Genomic DNA, 22,835 nt, shown 5'->3' on the forward strand with positions numbered 1-22,835 from the left:
GCATTACTTGATATTGGAAAAGCGTTATTTGTGATTTTATTACGAGCTTCTTCTAATATTCTTGATGAGAGAGCAATTGACCCCCTACACACACATACACACAATTGATGTCCTTGTACAAACCGCCGACTTGATATGTCTTTTGCTCTCAGGGTTATCCGACTGTCACACGTTGTTGTCAGGACCTCATTGAACCGTTTCAGATTTGGTTCAAGTGAAACCCCTACAGGTTGGGCTTAAGTACATAATCATACGGTCGAACGGTTCGAGTTTTGGCATCCATTTCAACTTTGCCGCGTTGTTGCTGCAGATGAGGGCTCATCAAAACAAGGAGGTCGATAGCAAAATATGAAAGTAACCTTCACTGCTACGCATAGCACTGGTACCTCTGCATTGGACTTACGATTTGTATGCTAAGTTCAAGATACCAGAAGAAGACAGTTCAAGCCCCCTCACCATTTGTATCATTACTTTTAAGTCTGACATTGCGTGGTACCTTTGCTACTGTTACGCGACAATAAAAACATAAGCTATTCTTTATAATTCAGAACACGTCAAAACGTTTTTGACGATTAATCCTAAAATGCAGGGTTAAGTCACATGATAAAAGGATGCTACCTCAAATTGAAAACCATAAATATATTTAGCCACAGTACATAACATTAAACTATACAAAAGTCTTAGATACGAATGTATATGTGGAAGAGGGTATCAAGTCATTTGTATTTAAATGAAATAAATTATAAATTTCGAGATATTAGATCTTTGACACTGAAGAAGGCTTCGCAAACTCACCATGTGGTCAGTTGTATCTCTTTTCACTTTGGAGATGCTCCCCTATTCAAAATATGTCCATTTGGACAAACATTAAAAATTAAAGTAATGCAGCAAAACAAAAAGAGAGTTTAATAGTTCAAATACTAAAAGGTTAAATCAGCTAGAATCTGGTAAAGTATATAAGAATGACGACCTTAAGTGACTCAGATAAAATTTTCTGTAAGATTTATAATTCTATAAGACTTATTATTTTTGTTAAAGAACGTTAATTGGTGACCTCCTTATGACTAAAAATCGTTGACTAACAATATAGAAAGCTGCAAAGCCATATTAACCAGTCAATAAATATCGAGGTCTGATTTTGTAGCAGCCAAGTGAAGATTTGGTTTACTAAATGTGACGGATTTACTATATTATATCTATTTTAATATCGATGTTTCTTTAAGTTATATTTATATTTAGAAATGTACATAACTTATACTGTTAAATCTGTATTGCGAAATTCCCGCCTATTCACTAGAGTAGTAGAAGATTCTCGAGTGTAAGAATCATCAGTATATGTGTGTGTACGAAAACACTAGTTTACCGTCAGTATTGTTCCGTGAGCTGAAATTTCGAGAACCTTGCCTTTACCTTGGCAAGTATTTCCATTCAGCTCTAAGATCGAAAGGACTCTAGAGCTAAATGTAATCGGGGGCGTTCAGAAACGTGTGTTTCTCTTCGCTCCGCTCGTGTTTTAAATTATTTGTGGGGGTGGGGCTTAATTTGAAAAGAGATGAAGGAAAATAATAATAATAATTTAAAATAAACAGCGAAGATTTGATATGGCAGCAAGCAAAAGGTGGCAAGAAAACCAAGGAACATCAGAACAAAAACTAACACGAACACAAGGAAAAACGGCCGATATTGGTGTGCTATAAACATCAGAAGCTATAACTGTGATTGTTATAACGCTTATTAATCGGGAACTTCAGATATTTGACCAGAAAAGTTTATAAATTTCGAACATTACAAACAATTTAACTTCAATGGACTCACATCAGACATAAATATTTTTACGAAAACATTATATAACTTCGTCGGTGGAAAAACCCAACGTATGACCGGTGAAGAAAGAAGAATATATCATAGAACTAGCTAGATCCCTGTTAAGTGAATTGTATCTACATCAACTTGAAATTAATTCGTTAATCATGAACTCTCGATATCAAAGAAGTTCCAGACCAAAAAAGAAGACTCGATATTGTTTGTAAGTTTGTAAATATTTTGTACATAGATCATTATTTGTAATAACTGTTATTGTAATTGTATTAAAAAAAGAAACTCTGTGTATCAGTCTTGTTGGCAAATATTATAAATCGGATACACATCGACATTTATTTAATTTATAAATCTAAATTATCATTTAACTCAGTTTCAGGCTATTAGAAATTATAATACGTTACGTAATAAATTGGATACTCGTCCGGAATAAATTGTAATACGTAGCATAAATCATGTATGTTATAGATTATAAACAAAAACATACGAAAAAATTGCAACTTTTGATACTGCTTTCCAGTCAATGTGGAGAAGAAAGATAAAAGCTAGGTATTCATTTTTTGTTTCTGTTCACACTAAATATGTTTTTGCTCAAACTAATTTAGAGTTGAACCGACATGGAAAACACATTACATGGCTTATTACATAGAATCGTCCGATAGATGGAAATATTAAGGAAATAATATTTTCCGTCTCATTTAGTATTAGCAGTAATAGTAGAAGTATTAGTGGTTAGCCTAAATAGACTCAATAATCCAGTTATAGACAATTACATATCATGTTACAAGCTGATACTTAAAAGTTGTTTATAACATTTCAGCACAAACCAAAATTGATCACGTATGACATAACACTTGAAAATTGTTCAATGTAAAGCATGTTTCAAAAGGCAAGTCTTATTCTTGAAGAGGCTTTTAAGATCAGTGAAGTTTTTCATCCATTCGAAGTGAAGTGTACAGTTAAAACTTGCTAGCAACAAACATGAGTGTGTTGAATTTCCATACGGTGCTATCCCTACTGGTGTGTATTATTTTAATAGAAACATGTAACACAGATCCTTCAATAAAAGATACGGAAATGACCAAAACTCATGATCTAGAAGATATTCTGGATGCGGTGTCTGTATCCGTTTTTGAAATGCTAAAAGCGGCAAAAGAAATATTGAAAGGTAAATATCTATGTGATTAAAACTATAAAATGATTTATTTGTTTTGAGGAATGTAAAAGTGCCAAGAGAAAATTGAATGTATTTTTCAATATTGTTTTATTAATTCTTATATTTCTATTCGTGTTGTTTTACTTATTAGTGACAGCTTATTGGGCTCAAAATATAGCACTTACAAATTTGACCCAATAATATTGAAAGGAAGGCATTGTAACTTGAAATATTTTAAGTTAGCGAAATAGAAAATTTTCAAGGAAAGGCAATAAGTATAAATTGTTAACATTTATCTTCCCCAACTTTTGTTTAACTTTTTTATTTTGAATTATTTGAAACAAATATTTTGAATAGCTGACATAAAAAAAATGGAAATAGTTTTCATTTCTAAAAGGGTTAGTTGCATTTCATCTCAAAGGCATAACTGCTACAGTAGAAGAAAAATGCATCAAAGCCGCAAGATTTACAGATTGTGCTGACCTTCGAAGTTATGGTTATGTCCAGAGTGATGAGATTTACTGTATTTGGCCTCGGTACTTGAAGAAACCTATCCATGTTGTGTGTGACATGGACACTGAGGGTGGTGGATGGACGGTATGTTTTTTTATCTTTTTTTATTGTATACATAATAATAACTGCCAGTTATTTCTATTAAGTTGATCAGATTTTCTTTTCACGCTTTTTTAAATTAAGAACTATTAATTGCTTTGTTCTTAAATGGGTTCATTTCTAAACTTTCTAAACTTAAAGAAGTTGTTTAACTTTTTAATTCTTTATCATTTTCTGCATCAATATCCAGACTTTTTGAGTTTTTCTAAAGGACGAAGCTTTATGGGATGTAGTAACGTTAATGAGTCGAAATGTTAGTGTGAAACACTTTGCCATGGATCGATGCAACGAATTATTAACCCTTAAATTAACTACTTGTTCTTACATCGTTCACTACTGGTGGAGTCCACATATTGCATAAATGTCAGTAATTTTATGTTTTTGAATAAAACAATAACTAATTGGATTAATTGCAATTTTTGTCATATTTTAGTTTTCTATTGCGTGTGTTGCTCGTATGTTATTGGGAACTCTGTAAACAATAAAGTCATGGACCCTCTAGCATTTGGGTGAATAAATAGTTTAAAGATTTTTTAATGTGTTTAAAAAGCCAATGTCTTCTCCGATTTGGAGGTTAGCTACCATTTTCCTCATCTTATCCCGAAGAGTTGATTCTCTCGTATTGATAGCTGTGTCTGCCTTCATATAATTAACGATTTCATCCATCTATTTAAGCCTTTGTCTACCACTTCAATATAACATTTCAGCATTAAGTTTTAAAGATCTGTAATGCCTCATTACAGTCCAAGGTATGTTATCTTTCTTCATGCAAAGGTTACCATCAGTTCCCTCTTTTGGCCAGTTCTTCTTTGTACCTCACTATTTTTGTATTTTTCTGTCTAAATAATCTTAGTTGTTGTTGTTGTTTTTTCTGTTTAACCACATTTCTGGAGTATCAAATATTTTCTCCATTGTTTTACTAATGGACAAGTTTCTGATGCATAAGTTAATGTTCCCCAGATGTAGCTGTTTATTAGTATTACATCAGTGTACATAGAAATTGTATGGATAATATACGTATAAAATTGTTTTTAAAGAATAGCTAGATCCAAAGGCCTCCCATTGGTGAGTTCAAATCCATGAAGAAACAAAGCTGTTATGTGCAGGAACTGCCTAGTTCAGGTTGACACTTGAAGATAAAAATTTGCTGAGTTACTCTACAAAAGTAGCTCAGGTAAAAAAGGACGATATCCTATAAAACTGCAAAAACTGGTGCAAAAGGAAGTCTTTCGAAACGTCGTTTTTGTAGACTTATATAGGAGGATTGAAGTGGGCATGTATGACTGGCTGGTGGTTGTTGTAACAGAAGTCTTTCGAAATGTTATCCTTTCCAACTGAACTACTTTTGTAAACCATTCCTCCGAGATTTTATCATCAAATGTTACTCCATACAAGGCAGTTTCTGCCATTTGAACTTAATATGTTCATTTCGTGGAAACAAGATAGTAAGTGGGGCATGCGACGTAACTATTTTAACCTATTGTTCCTCTTCGCTCCACAGGTTTCTGACGTATGCTAATTTTGCATTATTTTTGTTATTATTATTATTCGAATAATGTAAGCTTTATTTTCAGTGTTTTAATTTAAATGTTTGTTAGAGGGCAAATGATGTTATGATCTGAAAAATTCGTGTAGTGAATAGACGGCGAGTATGCTATAAATATTAAATACAAGTAAAGTGAAGTATTCAATGAGTAATGGATTACAAGTTATTGAGTTACTGAAGATTCAATGAGTTACTCAGTTGAGTGTCAGTCAGTTCATTCAGTGTTAGAAATGAGAGTTAACGCGTCTGTTCTGTTATTCATTTAGTCGATCGATTAGCCGTGAGATTTTACAAGTTTATAAGTAAATTAAGCCTACATTCGTTTCTTAGCTTATATTGAAAAGTTTGTGTATTTGAAATTAGACCTAAAAATGAACATGGCTTGTAGGAAAGATTTATTGAAGAAATATGTTAAATTGTTATCGTTACTTGGACTGGACTTGGCATTATTTTGACCAAATAATCCAAAAGACCCCGTCCAACGTTAGAATACGTTACAACAATAACAATTGTAAGATAGCTTAAGTAAAAATCATAAATATGTTACAAAAGCATTTGAGAAAAACAAAATTAAACTCTTTTATAATATTAAGGTTATAATCAAAGTGTATGTAAGGCATTGTTGATGCTCCAGGAAGAGCGACTGAAAGCTTTTGGGATAGAAACAAAGAGTGAAACATAGATAATCATATGTATGCAAGGAATCAGTTATTGAATTAGTATATTAAATTAATTAATAATATACATGTGTTTGTGTTTTAAAGGTGATACAAAGACGTGGATACTTCAAAGACATGCCCCAAGACTTTAATCAGTCCTGGTTCTCTTACAGCGTAGGATTTGGTAACTTGAAAGAAGACTTCTGGCTTGGTATGAAAGTTTTCACAAGAAATTGTCAAGTACCTGTTTGCTATATAATACGTTCTAGTTAGTTAGTTGTAGATTTGTTCAGTAATATTTACATCAAAAGTAAACTATAACATTTCATTGATATCTTGTTATGGTTAATATAGTCCCTAAAGAGTAAGCTAGCTAGTTATATTGTAAATTGCACATGAAATTTAAAAAACTATTTTGGTAACAAGAAAACTGTAAGAAAAGTAATTATACATATCAAAAATAACTCGCACATATTTGATTTGATATAATTGTGTCATATCATTAAAATATCAGTTTCTATTCAAAGAAAATATGCGATATTGGTGTACGCTCATAAAAGTAAGGACTTTTCTTTGACATTGTTATCTATTTATTTCACAAGCTTTGATCTCAACTTCAACAATCGTCTTCAGGTTTTCAATTAATGAACATATAGTAATTAAACTCTTAGTTTGTTTGTTTTGAGATTAGCGCAAAGCTACACAAGGGCTATCTGTGCTAGCCGTCCCTAATTTAGCAGTGTAAGACTAGAGGGAAGGCAGCTAGTCATCACCACCCACCACCTACTCTTGGGTTACTTTTTTACCAACGAATAGTGGGATTGACCGTCACATTATAATGCTCCCACAGCTGAAAGGGCGAGAATGTTTGGTGTGATGGGGATTCGAACCCGCGACCCTCAGATTGTGAGTCGAGTGCCCTAACCACCTGGCCATGCCGGGCCCCAAACTCTTAGAATGAACAATTTATCACATTCGTAATGTAGTTGTACTGTTGTTACAATTATACTGTGCACATCAGAGAAAACGTTTAATATTTATAGGTTTTTTTTATTTTTCTTAGATTCAGGCCTTTATTTCACAGATAATATTGTAAACTTTACCTTTGCTGAAAAGAAAAGAAATATATAGCATAATCATTAAATAGTTGGTCTGTTATATAATACCCAAAATTAAATTATGTGCAATAACATAATATCGTTCGCACACCTAAATTAACATAGGTTACTACATGGTGAGTTAATTTTCAAAAATACTTCAAAACACAATAAATATTTATACATTACCATTAATGACTCTTACCACTCATTTTTCAGTTATATATTACTTTGTTTTGTAAAAATGAAAATTCTTGTTGATGTTGCATTGTGAAACAAAACTAACGTTTACTCTATTCCTACTTCAGGAAATGATATAATATTTGCGTTAACAAACCAAAAAGAGATGGAACTGAGAGTGGAGTTAGAAGATTTCTCTGGAAAATCAGCTTATGCGCAATATTCGTCTTTCCTGGTTTTAAGCGAGAGAAGAAAATACCAGATGTTTGTTACAAATTACACTGGAGACGCAGGTAAAAGTCCTATTAACCAAACAACACCGTTTAAAGTAGGTAGATTAGTAATTTTAATGATATTAGCAGAGGTATCTGCGGTATTTCCTTCATCGGGTCCACTGGAATGGTTAAATTAAGAACTTTTAGATATGAAGTTAATTTCGTGAAAGGTTTGTCGATATCGTGGTTTGTGAAATTTACTGTTGAATAAAAAATATGGTTGTAATTTTACCATAATATAACAACATTGTCTTTGTTTGAACAGGATATTTGTGGTTCCAATCTCGGATTACATTCTGGGTTAACCAATACATATCCGTAAAGCTTCTTTCATTTAAACACAATTTATTATAAGCATATCGTTTGCAAGAACACATGATATATGTTTATTTTTTAATAATTATTAGAGACAAGTATCCACTGAATTACCCTGACCCACAAAAAATACAGAAGAATGTATATTTGTTGGTTTTGATATAATCAATTTTCATATAGAGATCTGTGAAATAATTAAATTTCAGTGAACTAGTATGTAGAGTGGTTCTCTAATTTATAAAATATATTGTATCCTACTGGTGGCGTCCCCCAGTGGGACAGCGGTAAGTCTACAAATTTACAACGCTAAAATCAGGGGTTTGATTCCCCTTGTTGGACAAAGTAGATAGCCTGATATGGCTTGGCTATAAAAAACATCTACGCACACATCATACTGGTGGCACAATGAAAAAACAATGATGTTTAACATTATTTTATATGTTGTACCTGAGCAAAACTACAACAAATGAATTGATATTATGCCCTTTGATAGCAATAAATTATACCCATATGGATGGTTGAGTACGATATATTAGAACTATTTTCAATATGCAAATCAACAAATCGATGTAAAGTCGTGTATTAAAACTATATTTTCACATTATTTGGCTTTTATAGGTAGTGTGATGCTACTGAAAATTGATTTGATCGATTTTGGGGAAGAGTATGTAATAGCCCTTTCTGAAACAAAATATTTATACACTAAGATCGTAAAGATGTGTTAAGATCGGGGATTTAGAATTTCCAAGATTAGTATATCCCTTATAGTTAATGTACTAGAAAATACAGGACAATGGATCAAGTTGTGGCATCAGGACCATCCAGAAAAAGACCTACAACAAGTCATACCCCAGCCATAGTAAGCATAGTGCAGGTGAGAATTCAGGAACCCAAAAGTCAGCTGCAAAAGCCGTCCACTTGTCCAGGCAATAATAATGCATTATAATGAAGAAAGATCTCCGTCTCAAAAAGCGACATAAGTCATGTGTACACAAGTTGCTTCCATGACATATCCTTTCAATCATCGCATAACACAAGCAGCTGGAGAATGAAAGAGATATTCGTGCTCTTCCATACAAAGAGATATCGATCAAATCACTGGATTCGTTAGTTTCTGTGGATTTCTGTATGATCTCGCCGTTGTTATAGGTGCTGGGAAACTCTCATCTTCGTACACTAGATGGATTATGGAAAGCCTGGATGGTGTGAGGATGGGTATGCTTTAGACATGGCAGCCTCACAACGGAACCTTTTGCAATGAAAACTATGTTGCAGGGCTATTGTCAAGATGTACACTAATCAGATAGAGCATGGTCAGATGCCGCAATATCGACTGAAGTGAGAATTCAAAATCATTTTAATGAAACGTACTCAACCTCTGATTGATTGTATTTATTAGTTTTGACAATATAATGCCCATCAAATTGCACCATTTTTTGTCCTATTGCTTATATGCGTGGAAAAGTAAGACATTTTTTGTGTGGCGTGCATTTTCATTTTGCTTAATCGAATATTATGTTTGAGAGCATGAATGGAGTGTGACTTAAGAGTTCAGCCAATAACAGCTGCAACTTTATTCTTGAAAAAAGTCAAGTATTTATTTTCAAAGTATTCTAGAGGATTCTTTCTTAATTATCACCATTAAAACACTTAATGACAACAAAATCAGTACAACCAGCGCACAAAGGACAACTTGGTCATCCATTTCAAATGCTTTTAGTTTTTACACACAATAATCGTGTACAAAATGCTATACAAAATAATATTCAACAAACATTATATGTGCGGCAGTACTCGAAGATAACAACTAGGGTTTATGTGTTCCCTAAGTAAGGTATACTCTATGTACTTTAATTTTAATTGATAGACTAGATGTAAGGCAGCTAAGCAACAGCATCCACTGACATCTCTTGGGTCTCTCGAATTGAATAGTGAAATATAACCGTCACTCTTATGACACACCCACGAGTATCATTAATACTTTGATCCTTTTTTTTACATTAATTTATTTCATATAAACATTATGACATGCATAAATGTCAGTATACTATTACATATGTATTCCCTATTTTTTAACAAACGGGATTTTTATATTATGTTTCATAATGTGAATGGGAAGTACTGAACGTTAGTTCCTCACATCGTTTTTTTTTAAAAGCCTTCTTTAAAGTGCTGGAATAAATCCAAGCAATGTGATTCCATGTCTGACTAATTGATAAAAGCATAGGTGACTGGTTTTAACCAGTTCCTGTACAGTTAAATAGTGTTTATGAATAGATACTTTGTGACTCTTATCATTTCATTAAACAATGAGAAAAACTTACCTACAACTCCATCACTACAATAAGGCTGCTGCACAAAACTCACGTGCTTAGGGTTTTCCCTCCAAGAAAATATTTAAAATCGAATTTAAGACGACATCAAAAAGGAAGACACGAAAGTTTAAGAAATATCAAATTTCGAAAGTTGCTTTACCAGATCAAAGTTTATATATTAGCTATCGACAAGAAAACTTCAATTTTTAACCAATTCTTATCAATAGACGTGCGTTTCTCGTGATCTTAATTTCTATTGGTTAGATACATGGAAGCTTTGGAAGGTTTAAAAGAAGTGTGAATTCAGCTGATCCGAAAATTGAAATTAATTAAAATGAGTAAGAGACAACCAGTGAACAAAGATGTAAGCGTGTCTGATTTCTGGTTAAAGATGAAAACATCTGAATCGATCTCGCCAATAATAAGCATTAAAGTAGAAAAGGTTTTTAATATACTGTAACAATAATAATTCTTTTATGGATAATGTTTTATTATTCATAAATAAACTGAGAGGTATTGGTTATAAAGACTCGCAAGTAAATAAATTATTTACACTTTTTTATAATAAATACCAAAATATTTTAAAGAATGAACTCTCGATTATGGAAAATACCTTATGGAGACATTATAGGTTCATAGTTACTCTTGGTTTATAAGTAGCTAACTTTGAAAATATAATTTAATTCAATATTCCGGAAATTTCAAGTAGCTGGCCTTGTCTCCACTTTCTCATGTTATGCTTCAATAAATCTTCAAGAGAAAGGGAGGAGGATGTTATGCAAGAACTATTAAGGCAGTGTTTGTTGTTCTTTTTTTAAGATCATTTAGTTTCGTTTAATATCTTTTTATAAGGGCGGGGGTTGGAAGTTTCACATAGCAGAAATTTTAGGGTGGTTTCATTTCTACTTTAAGAACTCTAAAAGTAACTGCCTTCCCACAACTGACTGCAGGAATTAGACGTTGAGACGTTGTGGGTGTAAGCACTCAACTCTGTACCCTTAATTGATTTTCCATGATAGATGGCTAGTTTAACATCAGCGTTTGGATTTTGTCTGAAAGGTGGGATATCCCCAACGCATTTGGGTGCTATTACCACAGGCATTATCCGTTATGACATCAAGTTGGCAACTAGGACTGTTTGTTTGTTTTTAATTTTGTGCAAAGCTACTCGAGGGCTATCTGCGCTAGCCGTAACAAATTTAGCAGTGTAAGACTAGAGGGAAGGCAGCTAATCACCACCCACCGCCAACTCTTGGGCTACCCTTTTACCAACGAATAGTGAGATTGAACGTCACTTTGTAACGCCCCCACGGCTGAAAGGGCGATAATGTTTGGTGGGACAGGGTTTCGAAACCGCGACCCTTAGATTTCGAATCAAGCGCCCTAACCACTTGGCCATGCCGGACCAACTAGGACTGACAATTGCAATTCTACGGTAATGCTAATCTTATATTAAGTTCATTATTATTTTATAGTTCTGATTTAATCGCCTGTTAACAATTAGTGTAACTATTAGTATTAGAGCTATGTATATGTCAGGGTTATTGAACATTTAAGAGAGTTTCATGAGTAACTTCGTTTCGTGAAAAATAATTTTCAACATATTTTTGTTACTTTATTTAAAAACTTATAAAATTTTAGTTGCTACCGTGATTACAGAGAGTGAGTTCCTGTACTAAGAGTAATCGTCCACTATAATGCTCCACATTAAATGCATAAAGGAAGTATTCAAGAGAACAGTAGGTTTGTTTGTTTGAAGTTTAACACAATGAGGTATCTGTGCTCTGCCCACCACGGGTATAGAAACCCGGTTTCTAGCGTTGTAAATTCGCAGATATACCGCTGTGCCACTAGAGGGCAGCAAATAGAGCATGACCGGGCGTGGTGACATGGACTGTAACGAGTTGATCAGATTTCAAAATCGTTTGGATTTAACTTACTCAACTCTCTGCATTTTTGGTTTCAATAAATATTGAATAGCGATTTCAAATTATATCAATCAAACCTGTATCAGGATGTTAACAGAGGTCAACCTATTGTAAGGTCAGGATGCTAGCAGAGGTCAATCTATTTTAAGGTTACTTCCACTAGAAGAGACCACAAAGTTATCATTTTTATGTAATAATAAGAGAAATGTCGAAATCTGATGGTTTTTTTTCTTTCTCTTCATAGGAGATTCATTATCAGCCCACAGCGAGATGTATTTCTCCACGAAGAATGTCGATAATGATAACTCACCAGATCGTCACTGTGGCTTCGAGCTGTTCTGTGGGTGGTGGTTTACAACTTGCCATCCTAGTAACTTGAACGCTATTTATTACAGAAGTGGGAAACCTCCTAAACATTGGCAAGGTATTGTCTGGAATACTTTTGGAGGATATGAAATTTCGTTAAAAAAAACAGAGATCAAGATTAGACCTGCTAAATTTCCCGTACCAATGTAAACGAAATGGCAGTTTGTAGTATTTAATATTTTTTTTTAATTTAAGTTTTTTACTTACCTCTATACGAAACCAACTTTGTTTTTGTTTCCCAACCCTTCTTCCTTTTAATTTATCCCAATCGTCTAATTCCCTCCTTCGCTTTAACCTTTATGGGTTTTTTTTTTGTATTATTTTTTCTCTTTATGTCTTTTGTCATATAATTCTATATCAAAATTTTTAGTATTCTTACTTACTCAAAAAAATAATTCATATATCCATATTAGTGTTTTTCTTGAATCCATCTCGTTCAACTTATTAATTAAAGTTCCTTTTATAACTACTCTTTTTGTCGCGTCCTCTAGTGAGAATTCTAAATACTGCGATGTAGACTAATTTCATATACGTAATCACGCATACTTGATTTATTATTCGTCAATAAATTAGTGTTTCTAACTGCTCAGTGGTCAGACCTACAAACCTTGAATTACATGTAGCACATGTAAATTCATATATATCTAAGTGTTTTTTGACTATGAACTTTTCTCTCTATATCTGAAAACTTATTCTTTTCTCAGGTTCAAAAACTCTTACATAACTTACGGGCATGTGCTACGAAATAGCCCAAACAATTGATCTTTTACAGTCATATACGTTTACTCGTACTAATTATATTTAAAATAAAAGGTTTACCATAGAACATCAACTTGTCCTCCTTCATACAGTTGGTTATGCAACGATAACAATGATAGTTGTGTAAGTAAAGTATATCATTACAAACAATTTACAGGTTTATATTTTACTTTTAATAGCTAGATTCCAGAGCGGTTTAAAGTAGGTATAATTAAAATATTAATTAATCATGCTTATAAAATAGTTTGTATATTTTCTCTCACAGTTTTTTTTTTTGTACACCACCCTATTCTTCTCTTCTTATTATTATTGTTTTCTCTCTCTACAAACCCAACCCTAATATCCTCATCTTTATTTCCTTTTTTTATAATAAAAATTTAATTTGTTTTCATTTTTGCCTTATATCTATTACTAAACAAATTAGGTAAAATTTTGATATATTGTACTTGTCGTTTTGTACCTAATTGTGTCACTATTCGCCAATATGAAGTTCACATAAATCATATTAACAAACAAGTGGATATTTGGGTCCTAAACTATGAAATTATATAAACTTTACTGAGTTTCACAACGTTCACTTTCAGTAAAATTCAAAAATATTTTACTCAAGTACTTTGTAACCAACAAAGTCCATTTCCAATACACATATAACATTAACATATAAACTCTTATTTCAAATCATATCATTAGGTAACCTTACATGTAGGTTTCATACTAAAATACTTTGTAACCTTACTTATTTTTAAATTTATTTAGATGTTATGCTATAAATATAATAAATTGTGAAGATGCTTTATCATAGACTAGTTGGAGTACAGTCCAACAGATGGGTAAAATAAAGACTCTTTTGTAACAAAGGACAGAAAATTGTACTTCTATTTACCGTGATAAACACAAAGCGCAATTAAAATACATAAAGGTACCAACACTCAAAAGAAAGATGTACTGTTTACAAGAATTCTATCAATATGAACTTTCTCATGTCATCCTGTATCAAGTTGGGTGCTGATTAATCAACAAACGTGGAAAAGTATAAGGAAAAGATGGCTGAAATGTGCGAACAAACAAACACAAACTTAGCTTTATGTATTAGATTAAAATACACATATAGCGAGTCTTACATGAAAGAGAGTTAACACATAAAATAACATTTTGTTTCAACACCTTTCTTTATTCACAATTTCATCACATTTTTCAAGTGCAATTAGAAAAAATAATTAAACTTTTAAAAATGATAATAATCCAAAATGACAGTTATGTCCAATAACAAATTACAGTGTTTTGACAGATGTTAACATACAAAATTGTGTAACTTTATGCAATAACATGAATTGTGTTTTATGCTACAGGTATTGTTACAAGTAGGCTGGAAACATTTACAATTTCCTACATACTTGAGGGAAGTTTATTCACAAACAATACAGCAAAACACAAAATACCTATGGTTTAGAATGTATAAATTATATACCATACTAAGAAAAGACAATCAGATCTATATTTTTTTTTTTCAGTTTTTCCTTACCATGTTCAAGCAATAATTATATTTATCCAAATATTAAGCCCAATAGGATGCCACTGTTAGCTATGAAACACAAAGGAACACAATGTACAGTGTATGTCTCTCTGTTGTTTTCTAGAGCAGAAAAAGCTGCAGAAGGGAAAAAAATAATATTAGAATGAAATGTTTAATAAAATGTGAAATTAAAAAACAAAAATACTCAAATGGTATATACTGCTTAATATGTTATTTAAAAAAAAGATATGCACAGTTTAAAAATGGTATGGAAGTAAAGGGCAGAAAAATGCTCAAAATGTTACAGTTTCATATATTATATGAATGTTTAACAGGGTAAGAAGTTTATAAGAAATATATTCATTTATTCAAAATATCATGAAAATGAAAGGACAGAATTATTTTCAAAGGGCTCATCAAATAGCCAGAAAATGTTCAGAAGATATTTATTCTAAGCTTAACATTTTTCATCCTCATATACTTCCTATTTTTGTAACTAATTCTCTCTTATTTGTTGCCTGAATATTTTAATGAAATTATTTTAGTTCAATAATAAGAAACAGTGTTCAAGCACTGTTTTTCAAATTCTTTATTATTTTCTTTCTCATATGGAAGTACAAGACTTTTATGCATATAAAACATAACTATATCATATGTCTATCTATTACTCAAACAAATACGAAACCCATACATAAAGACCATACCTCACTGCAACACATTGTCTATGTATTTGAAACTGAAAAATTGGGCAAGACATAAATCTTAAATGAATCAGCAGTCTTTGCTTTCCAACTACATGATCAACATTACTTAACCAGAAGGAGCTTCCACATTGAGTTTACAGTCTTTGCTTTCCAACTACATGATCAACATTACTTAACCAGAAGGAGCTTCCACGCTGAGTTTACAGAAACACAAACCAGAACAAACTGGGTATTGTTTATTACGAATATGAAAAATGGAAACCAAACTGCATGAAGTTTTATACTCGTTAAAATATTGTATTTTCCATCACACTAGTCATCTCCATTTCTCTGACAAATTTTATCTTATTATTCCCCTGCTTTAAATATCAGCAATTACAAACTTTTCCATTGGTAATATTAATGTTTAAGAGGTAACAATATCCAGAATGAAGGGTAATCAGTGAGTATTTTATGGAGAACAGAGGCATTTTTCTCATCACTTGTGAAATTAATGAAAAATGTTTGGCTATAAAAGAAATTCTTACACAAAAATACTGGGCAACAAAAGTTATCTAAAGTTTATGGTAAAAAATTAATTTATTTATTAAAAGTAAGAGAACACTTAATAGAGCAGAAATTAGTTATTCCATGTTAAATATACTATTTTAAACAAATAATTAGCTTAGCACAACTTAGACACTTTTGTAATTTCTGCACTCAGAAATAAGCACACACCAGGGCAATTAACCATTAATACAAGAATAAAATAAATCTGGAGCACCAATCACAATTCAAACTAACCAGGACCCTCTACTTGTCTAACAACCTTAATGTTGACACTGAAAGAACCAGTAAACCTATTAACCTGACTTTCAAACAGTTAGGTGTATGAGATAGTCAAATGTGAAGTAGAACTTCAACACATATTGAAATCAAGTTAACTTGACAAAAGTTAAAAAATTTGAGAAGCAATTTTTCTTTGGCTGTTATCATTCCTTTTTGTTATTTATAGGACTACTAAACCTAAGAAAATTACAAAATCTAAAAAAGATTCTTGTTTACTTTAGAAAAGTTAAAAGTATTGAGATTGAAAACATTAAGTTAAGCAACAACAACAAAATACTTTAATTTCTACAGGTATCTCAACAAAGTCAAAAAGTTTGTGTTGTAGCAATTTTAAATAGTACGTGAAATTCACAAAATTTAGACGAAAGGTTTTGAACTGTATAAAATATTATTTACGAATTTTCTACCTACTAAAAAATAATACGTTCCACTTTCTACATGCAAAAATACGTTATGCAGCTGATAACACTTTACACCATTAAGAAAGGAAACAAACAGTTTATATTCACCACAAAAGTTTACTCATAATGGTTACTAAAAACCAGAAATTAATGTGAAGTTCCTGGTCTGTCTTGAAAAACTTAGCCCAGTCTTGGGTTATATGTAGCAAATGTTATTTTAACTAAGTAAGTGTCTGAAAATTACTCCATAAATAGTATGTTATAAAATCCTATATAATTACGTGGTTATTATGTTTTTTGTTCTGTCCTAAACTGTTCAAATCAGTTATACTTTGTCATTTTCATTTTAGGCTATTGTCATAAGGGTACTTTAACTCTTAGATATAACTGATGCAGTGAAACACAGAATAAAATATTTTACATCCTGGTTAATCTTATCTATTACCAGTTTAAATTATCTGCTATTCTTCAGTTTATGTTAACAATTACTTAAATATAATACAGCTTCCTTGGTTATGACATTACATGTAATGTTGCAATATCATACCTTTAAATCTTGAAACTAATAAGACAGTTTGGATCCTTACAAAGGCTCATGAAAACAAGTCTAACTTGTACATATATAACACATTTTGTTTTATCCCATCATGTCTAACTAATCACAAATACACGCAAACAGAGACTTATCAACTTTTAACTGATTCTGTAAGATGTGACTCACGTGTCTACATACATCCATGTCATATAACAGAGTAAAAAAATAATACTGTACGAGTAGGTTAATGTAAGAAAATTGACAAAAAAAAATAAAAAACAGGATTAGGAACATTGATTACAAGTACATTACGTGTCCTAATTGAGAATAGAGAAGAAAATGAGAGGATAAATCTATAGAGGCTGACACTAAGCTTAAAATCAAGATCCTAACTTCAATCACTAACCTGTTTGTAAAGGTGTTTTAAAATGGTTTCTCTGGTGAAACTAGCATTGCTTTTATTTATCTTTCTTTCAACAATATGAGATTGATGATCTAAATAAAATGCATTTCAGTATGCAAGATAATACTAGAATAAATGGGCAGAAGGCATTTAGAAATAGGCTTGATATGCTAATTGAGAATGACAGAAAGCACACTGAACATTTTCTGTGTAAGTTTCTCAAACACACTATATTGTGTTCAAACCTTCCCAAATAAAACTTATGCAACTTAAAGCATTCAATAAGAATAAAGACTCTATACTTATGGACAGTAAAGTTTGCATTAAAATGGAAATCAAAATTTTGAAAAATCTTGAGACTTTAAAAAATCTATAATTTTAAAAGTCAAAAATTGCTGCATAATCTTAAAAAATAAAGCATGAGAAATATTTCAATCTTATATATATATATATATATTGTGAACTGTGGCGTTTTTCCAAGCATTCTTCTGTGTTCCGTTTGAAAAGTTATTAACACATCTAAAGCTCAAACATCCACTTTTGAAATGACAGAACAGGAGTGAATAATGTTGATGTCAAATTTTATTTCACAAGTAGGATATTCTACACTAAATTGTTAGGAATTAATCACATTATCATTCACATTTCCAAATGTGACAAAACTTAAAGAATAAAAATGTATATTTACCATATGATATTGTTGAGCAGCTTTTAGAATGACTAAAATGCTGAACAATTACTTTTCGCAGTGGGCAGTATAAGTAGCTCAGAGTTTTGGCTCTGATTGAAACCAAGAGTGCAACACAGTTAACCTTTTTAAAGCCCATGAAATAATTTAACTTAGATTAACTTTAAAACTTTTCCCAGCATGAGGGATGAATACTTCTGTTGTAACTTCAATAAGAAAGTAATTTACTCCAAAACCTTTTTCTTAATCTTCAAACAAACAAATACCCTAGTATTGTCAAGCATCAGAACTTGTCCACCAAAAGACTATAAAAAATAGTCACATCCTATTGTTTCAGCATGTGCTTTTGTAAAAACAGTTGTAGACACTTTTACAACTTATTCCAGCCATCTTTCAATTAAAAAAAATCGAAAAATTAGAGCTCCTTCATTTGAATGCTAGAACTATTTTGTTCAAAAACACACACACACACACACACACACACAGACCTTACTGATGAAATTCAGGAAGAAACAGACACAACAAGAAATTCAAAATGTGACATCTGAAACAATGTTAATTGTTGTTGTTTACAACACATTTTATTGAATGCAATTATGTCTCCCCCATATAAAGGGAGACTTTGTATTTCCTGTGTTTCTTTCTTCTTCTCCTCCTTTCCAACAATTATGATTGTGTGCCACTCCTTTATTTCTGTGCTGATCCTTTTGAAACTTGTAAGGCACATACCTTGGTCCAATATGCACTTACATTTGTTTTTTCTTTTTTATCTAGACTCCTATTCTGGTTTTGGGGTCAAAGATCAAACATTACAAAAACATATTTTTACTTACAGTTCCATTATAACTAAATCAATCCAAACAAGACTTGAAAAAAAAAGATACCTTGCAACAACCCACACAAACAAAATCAAACAGATGTAAGATTTGTGCCTGTTTTGCAATTTTTACCGGGATCAGAAGTTAGAAATATTTGCAAAGTTAAGGCTTTAGGCTTGGCAATCCTCTATATTTGGACCAATATAAATGAGACTTTACACAATAACATACCTTGCGACAGCCCCACAGACTGAAACAGATTTGGGTTTCGTGACTTTTTTTGCAACTTTACAGGAGGCAAAGATGAAAACATTTCACAGTATTAGGATATTTGGCCTGCCATTTCTCTATACTTCAATCAATCTAGATAACATATGGGCAGAGATAGCTTGCAACAATCCAACAGACTGAAGCAGACAGACTTTACAGGGATCAAATGTTAAAATTTTCTGAAAAGTAAGGACTCTAGTCATGCCATTCCTTTATATTTTGACTAATCTAGATAATACTCTGCACAATTCTTCACTTTGAAGCAAACATATTTGGGATTTATGCAATGTATATAATATGGAAATATGAACCTAGAGACATTGACAGCATACCTAAATGCTACAAGAGGCTTTTTATTAATAATGTTTTCATTCATACAATGCATGAAATTCCATAGACCATGTCAAAAAATGGGTCTTATTGGCCCAAAATTTACCTGTAAAGTTTCTATCATTGTCACTGAATCTATTTATGCAGAAATTGATTTTGTCACTTAAGGTCACAATTTAGTATGCTCTAATACATTTTTCTCACACACACAAAAACCTTATGTTGATACTGTGTTAAGTGTCTATCCCTCTGAAGTATATATGCTTTTGTTTATTCCCCTTCCTTGAATGTCATTCTCTCTTGAAATCTACTGTATTTCTTTAGATCTTACCTAATAGGGTGGATAGGGAAAATCATACTGCATTTGTTTGTGAATATTGGTCTTTCTAGTTCAAAATTATCTCATCACTACTGGAAAAAATGTGTTGGTATGAGCAAATATATTGCTGTTGTCTCTGCAGTGATGTACATGCAATATTTGGATGGTAAAACCTTTACAACATGGTGCAAGCATCCAAGACTTCATATGTATGTTGAACAAGATATACATGACATACAAAACTATGGACTAGCAAAAGTGCCCACATATAGTTTACCTGTATAACAAATTCACTCTTGATAAACCCTCAAGGCATTTGGTATTTGGGTCATTCTTTAAATCAAGAGATAATATAACAATCAGTTGCTTAATGGAAACACCACCTCTGAACTTCACCAGAGTTCTGAAAAATGTGTAGTGCATTCAACAAGGAATTTACATCAACTCCCAAAATTTATCAATATCTAACTTTAATTCTTGAACAGAGTTGTTTAAACATAAGTGTAAAACACTTAAATACACCATTTCGATTTTCAATACCTCACTACTATAAAGGCTTGGTCTGGTCTGAAGTTTCATTCGGTGGTAGTGTCCAGGGTCACTGATGAGGAGTGGAATTCTCCGAAACTAGTCTGGCCCACAGACACACCCCCAGTGAAAGAATAGACCATTCCAAGCTTTTACTTGTTGTTAAACAAATGTATAAGCTGCCTAGTGTCGGCCAAAAATACGAAGAATTCTACCTCTATTTCAACAACTTTTCACTCAAATGTATTTTGTCATTTTGTAGCATCTGTTTAGTATAACTGAAAGAATTTTTTTTAATGTTACATTTACACTTCTGTGCAGCCTTGAAAAATCCTGCCTGTAAATAATACACTTTTATTTTATTTTATAATTTTTCTGCCCATCTCAGAAGCATAGTTTTAAATTCACTAAGAAACTATCACCCTTTGAGAATATATTATTCATTTCTTAATTTTCAGATATTTCCCTTATCTTTTTCTGCTTAGTTTTTTGTACATATCACACACATCTTTTACACTGTATTCAATGTGTTGTCATTCTCTGTGTCACTTATATATTAACTACATTCTATAATAGTTCAAACTCTCAATAAAGCTGATACTGCAAAACATTAGGAATAAAAATATTTCATCTTTCAGTTAATATTATTTATCAGGTTAAAAACTTTCAAATAATTAATAAACAATATGGTAAAATAATTTGACATCCCAGACATTTGGCCAGTCAAACATAAACTGGTAGCAGGAAAATAAAAACTGGTAACTCAATACTTTTTTAAATTATTTTCCAACAAGTTATAAAAATATATACTTTGTTGAAATGATTTCAGTATATGCAAACAAATCTTCTAAACAACACAAGTAAAAACCACAGAAATTAAATATTCGCAAGTTCCCATTCATTTAAAGAGGCAAATTAACATATTTATAGTAGTTTCTTAAAAGTCATGGTTTTAGAGATGATCTGTTACACAAATTTAATGAGTTTTAGAACAATAGGACATAGTTTTAGTTCATTGCATATCCACAATAGATTTTTTAATGTTTGATTAACTCTGACTCAAACTAATAATAACAATTAGTTGTCAAAGAAAATGGGAGAAAATATTTTGTCAACACAAATATTTTTGTTTTCCTTAACATCCAGTCTACAAGTCGATGACAATGAACTTCAGGGGATTGGGTGGGCTACAGAAGGATGTCAGTTTCTGGTATTTGAGTTAGAACCAAAAATGTTCTCTGAATAAGGGCTTAATCTGTTAACCTATAAGGAAAGCAATTTGTTTTACAGCCAAAAGAACTCACCTCTCAGTAGTGTTCAGCTAGGGAGACATGAAGTTTACGGAGTTGGCTGGACTGTGTTCCTCTTGCACAAAATAAAAGAACTGTTCATGTTCAGTAAGGTACTGCATTTAGCCACCTTGTAAAGTGGCAAGTAAGTTCCATTGTACCTTCCTCAACCACCTTTATAAAAAAAACTCACAAAACTGCAGGGAAAATGACTTTATAATGTTTAGGAACCAGATTTTGTATGACCCAACATGTGAGGCCACTATAGTGTTTTGTGTGAGGATTTAGATAGAGGGTATGGGTTTTACTCCCTCATAGCCTAGAAACTAGAGTAAACTCAGTCACATTGGTGGTCAACACAGATTTCAGTTATCATACAGAGCTCAGAATTTTAAACAAAAAAGAGTACTAGAAAACTTTGTTTGGGAATAAACCCACCAAACATGTCTCCTTGACTTGTAGACTGGGTGTTTAAAAACAAACAGATAAAATAAATTCCTGAGTAATTCCAAGCATGTAATAATGCATTAATATCTGTATGAAATAATACTATTTTCTCTTTCTTAACCAAAACATGCAAGAACAATGAGAAAAAAAAGGAAATTTGTTTTTCAACATGTTAAAAGGTTTATAAGGTATACATGCAAAACAAAATTGCTAATTTCTTTACAAATAGTTATAATAATTGTTAACAAACAATATTTTTCTATCATAAAGAAAAACTTAAAATTATGGTGCTCCTAGAAAGCTTTTAAAACAAATATAATTCAACAATGACATCATAAAATCAAAGATGTCATATCCTTTTTTCTACTAATGTAAAATGATGCAACATTACACAATATCTAGCTTAAACAAACATGTTACAAGCTAATACGTATGCACATATTCTTTTATTCAAGAGCTGCAAAATATGTTCCTTAGGCAAAACCAATCACATTTTACTTATGTCAACAGTGTCAAAAGGAGCTATAAGTATATGTACTGAGTGAGTCAACAGTGTCAAAAGGAGTTATAGGTACATGTACTGAGTTGAGTCAACAGTGTCAAAAGGATTATAGGTACTATGTACTGAGTGAGTCAACAGTGTCAAAGGAGTTATAGGTACATGTACTGAGTGAGTCAACAGTGTCAAAAGGAGTTATAGGTACATGTACTGAGTGAGTCAACAGTGTCAAAAGGA

The 22,835-nt window shown here is 31.9% G+C and overlaps 2 protein-coding genes across 3 annotated transcripts in view; one reads left to right on the forward strand and one right to left on the reverse strand.

Moving 5' to 3' along the window:
* Window positions 1-2,813: 2,813 nt before the first annotated feature.
* Window positions 2,814-13,248, forward strand: LOC106478066 (techylectin-5B-like). Its single transcript, XM_013938577.2, has 5 exons — window positions 2,814-2,986; window positions 3,396-3,571; window positions 5,897-6,002; window positions 7,197-7,361; window positions 12,146-13,248. Exons 1-5 carry the CDS (start codon window positions 2,896-2,898, stop codon window positions 12,415-12,417), a joined length of 810 nt encoding a protein of 269 aa, XP_013794031.1. The 5' UTR covers window positions 2,814-2,895; the 3' UTR covers window positions 12,418-13,248.
* A 636-nt stretch (window positions 13,249-13,884) lies between these two features.
* The window catches only part of LOC106478069 (elongin-B-like), a 26,755-nt gene continuing 17,804 nt past the window's right edge, over window positions 13,885-22,835 (reverse strand). For both annotated transcript variants that reach the window (XR_001292049.2, XM_013938579.2), the window contains exon 5: window positions 13,885-14,674. The gene's annotated coding sequence lies outside the window, so the exon portion shown is untranslated. The remainder of the gene's footprint in view (window positions 14,675-22,835) is intronic.

Source organism: Limulus polyphemus, unplaced genomic scaffold (assembly GCF_000517525.1).
Source record: "Limulus polyphemus unplaced genomic scaffold, Limulus_polyphemus-2.1.2 Scaffold177, whole genome shotgun sequence".
Taxonomy (NCBI): Eukaryota; Metazoa; Arthropoda; class Merostomata; order Xiphosura; family Limulidae; genus Limulus; species Limulus polyphemus.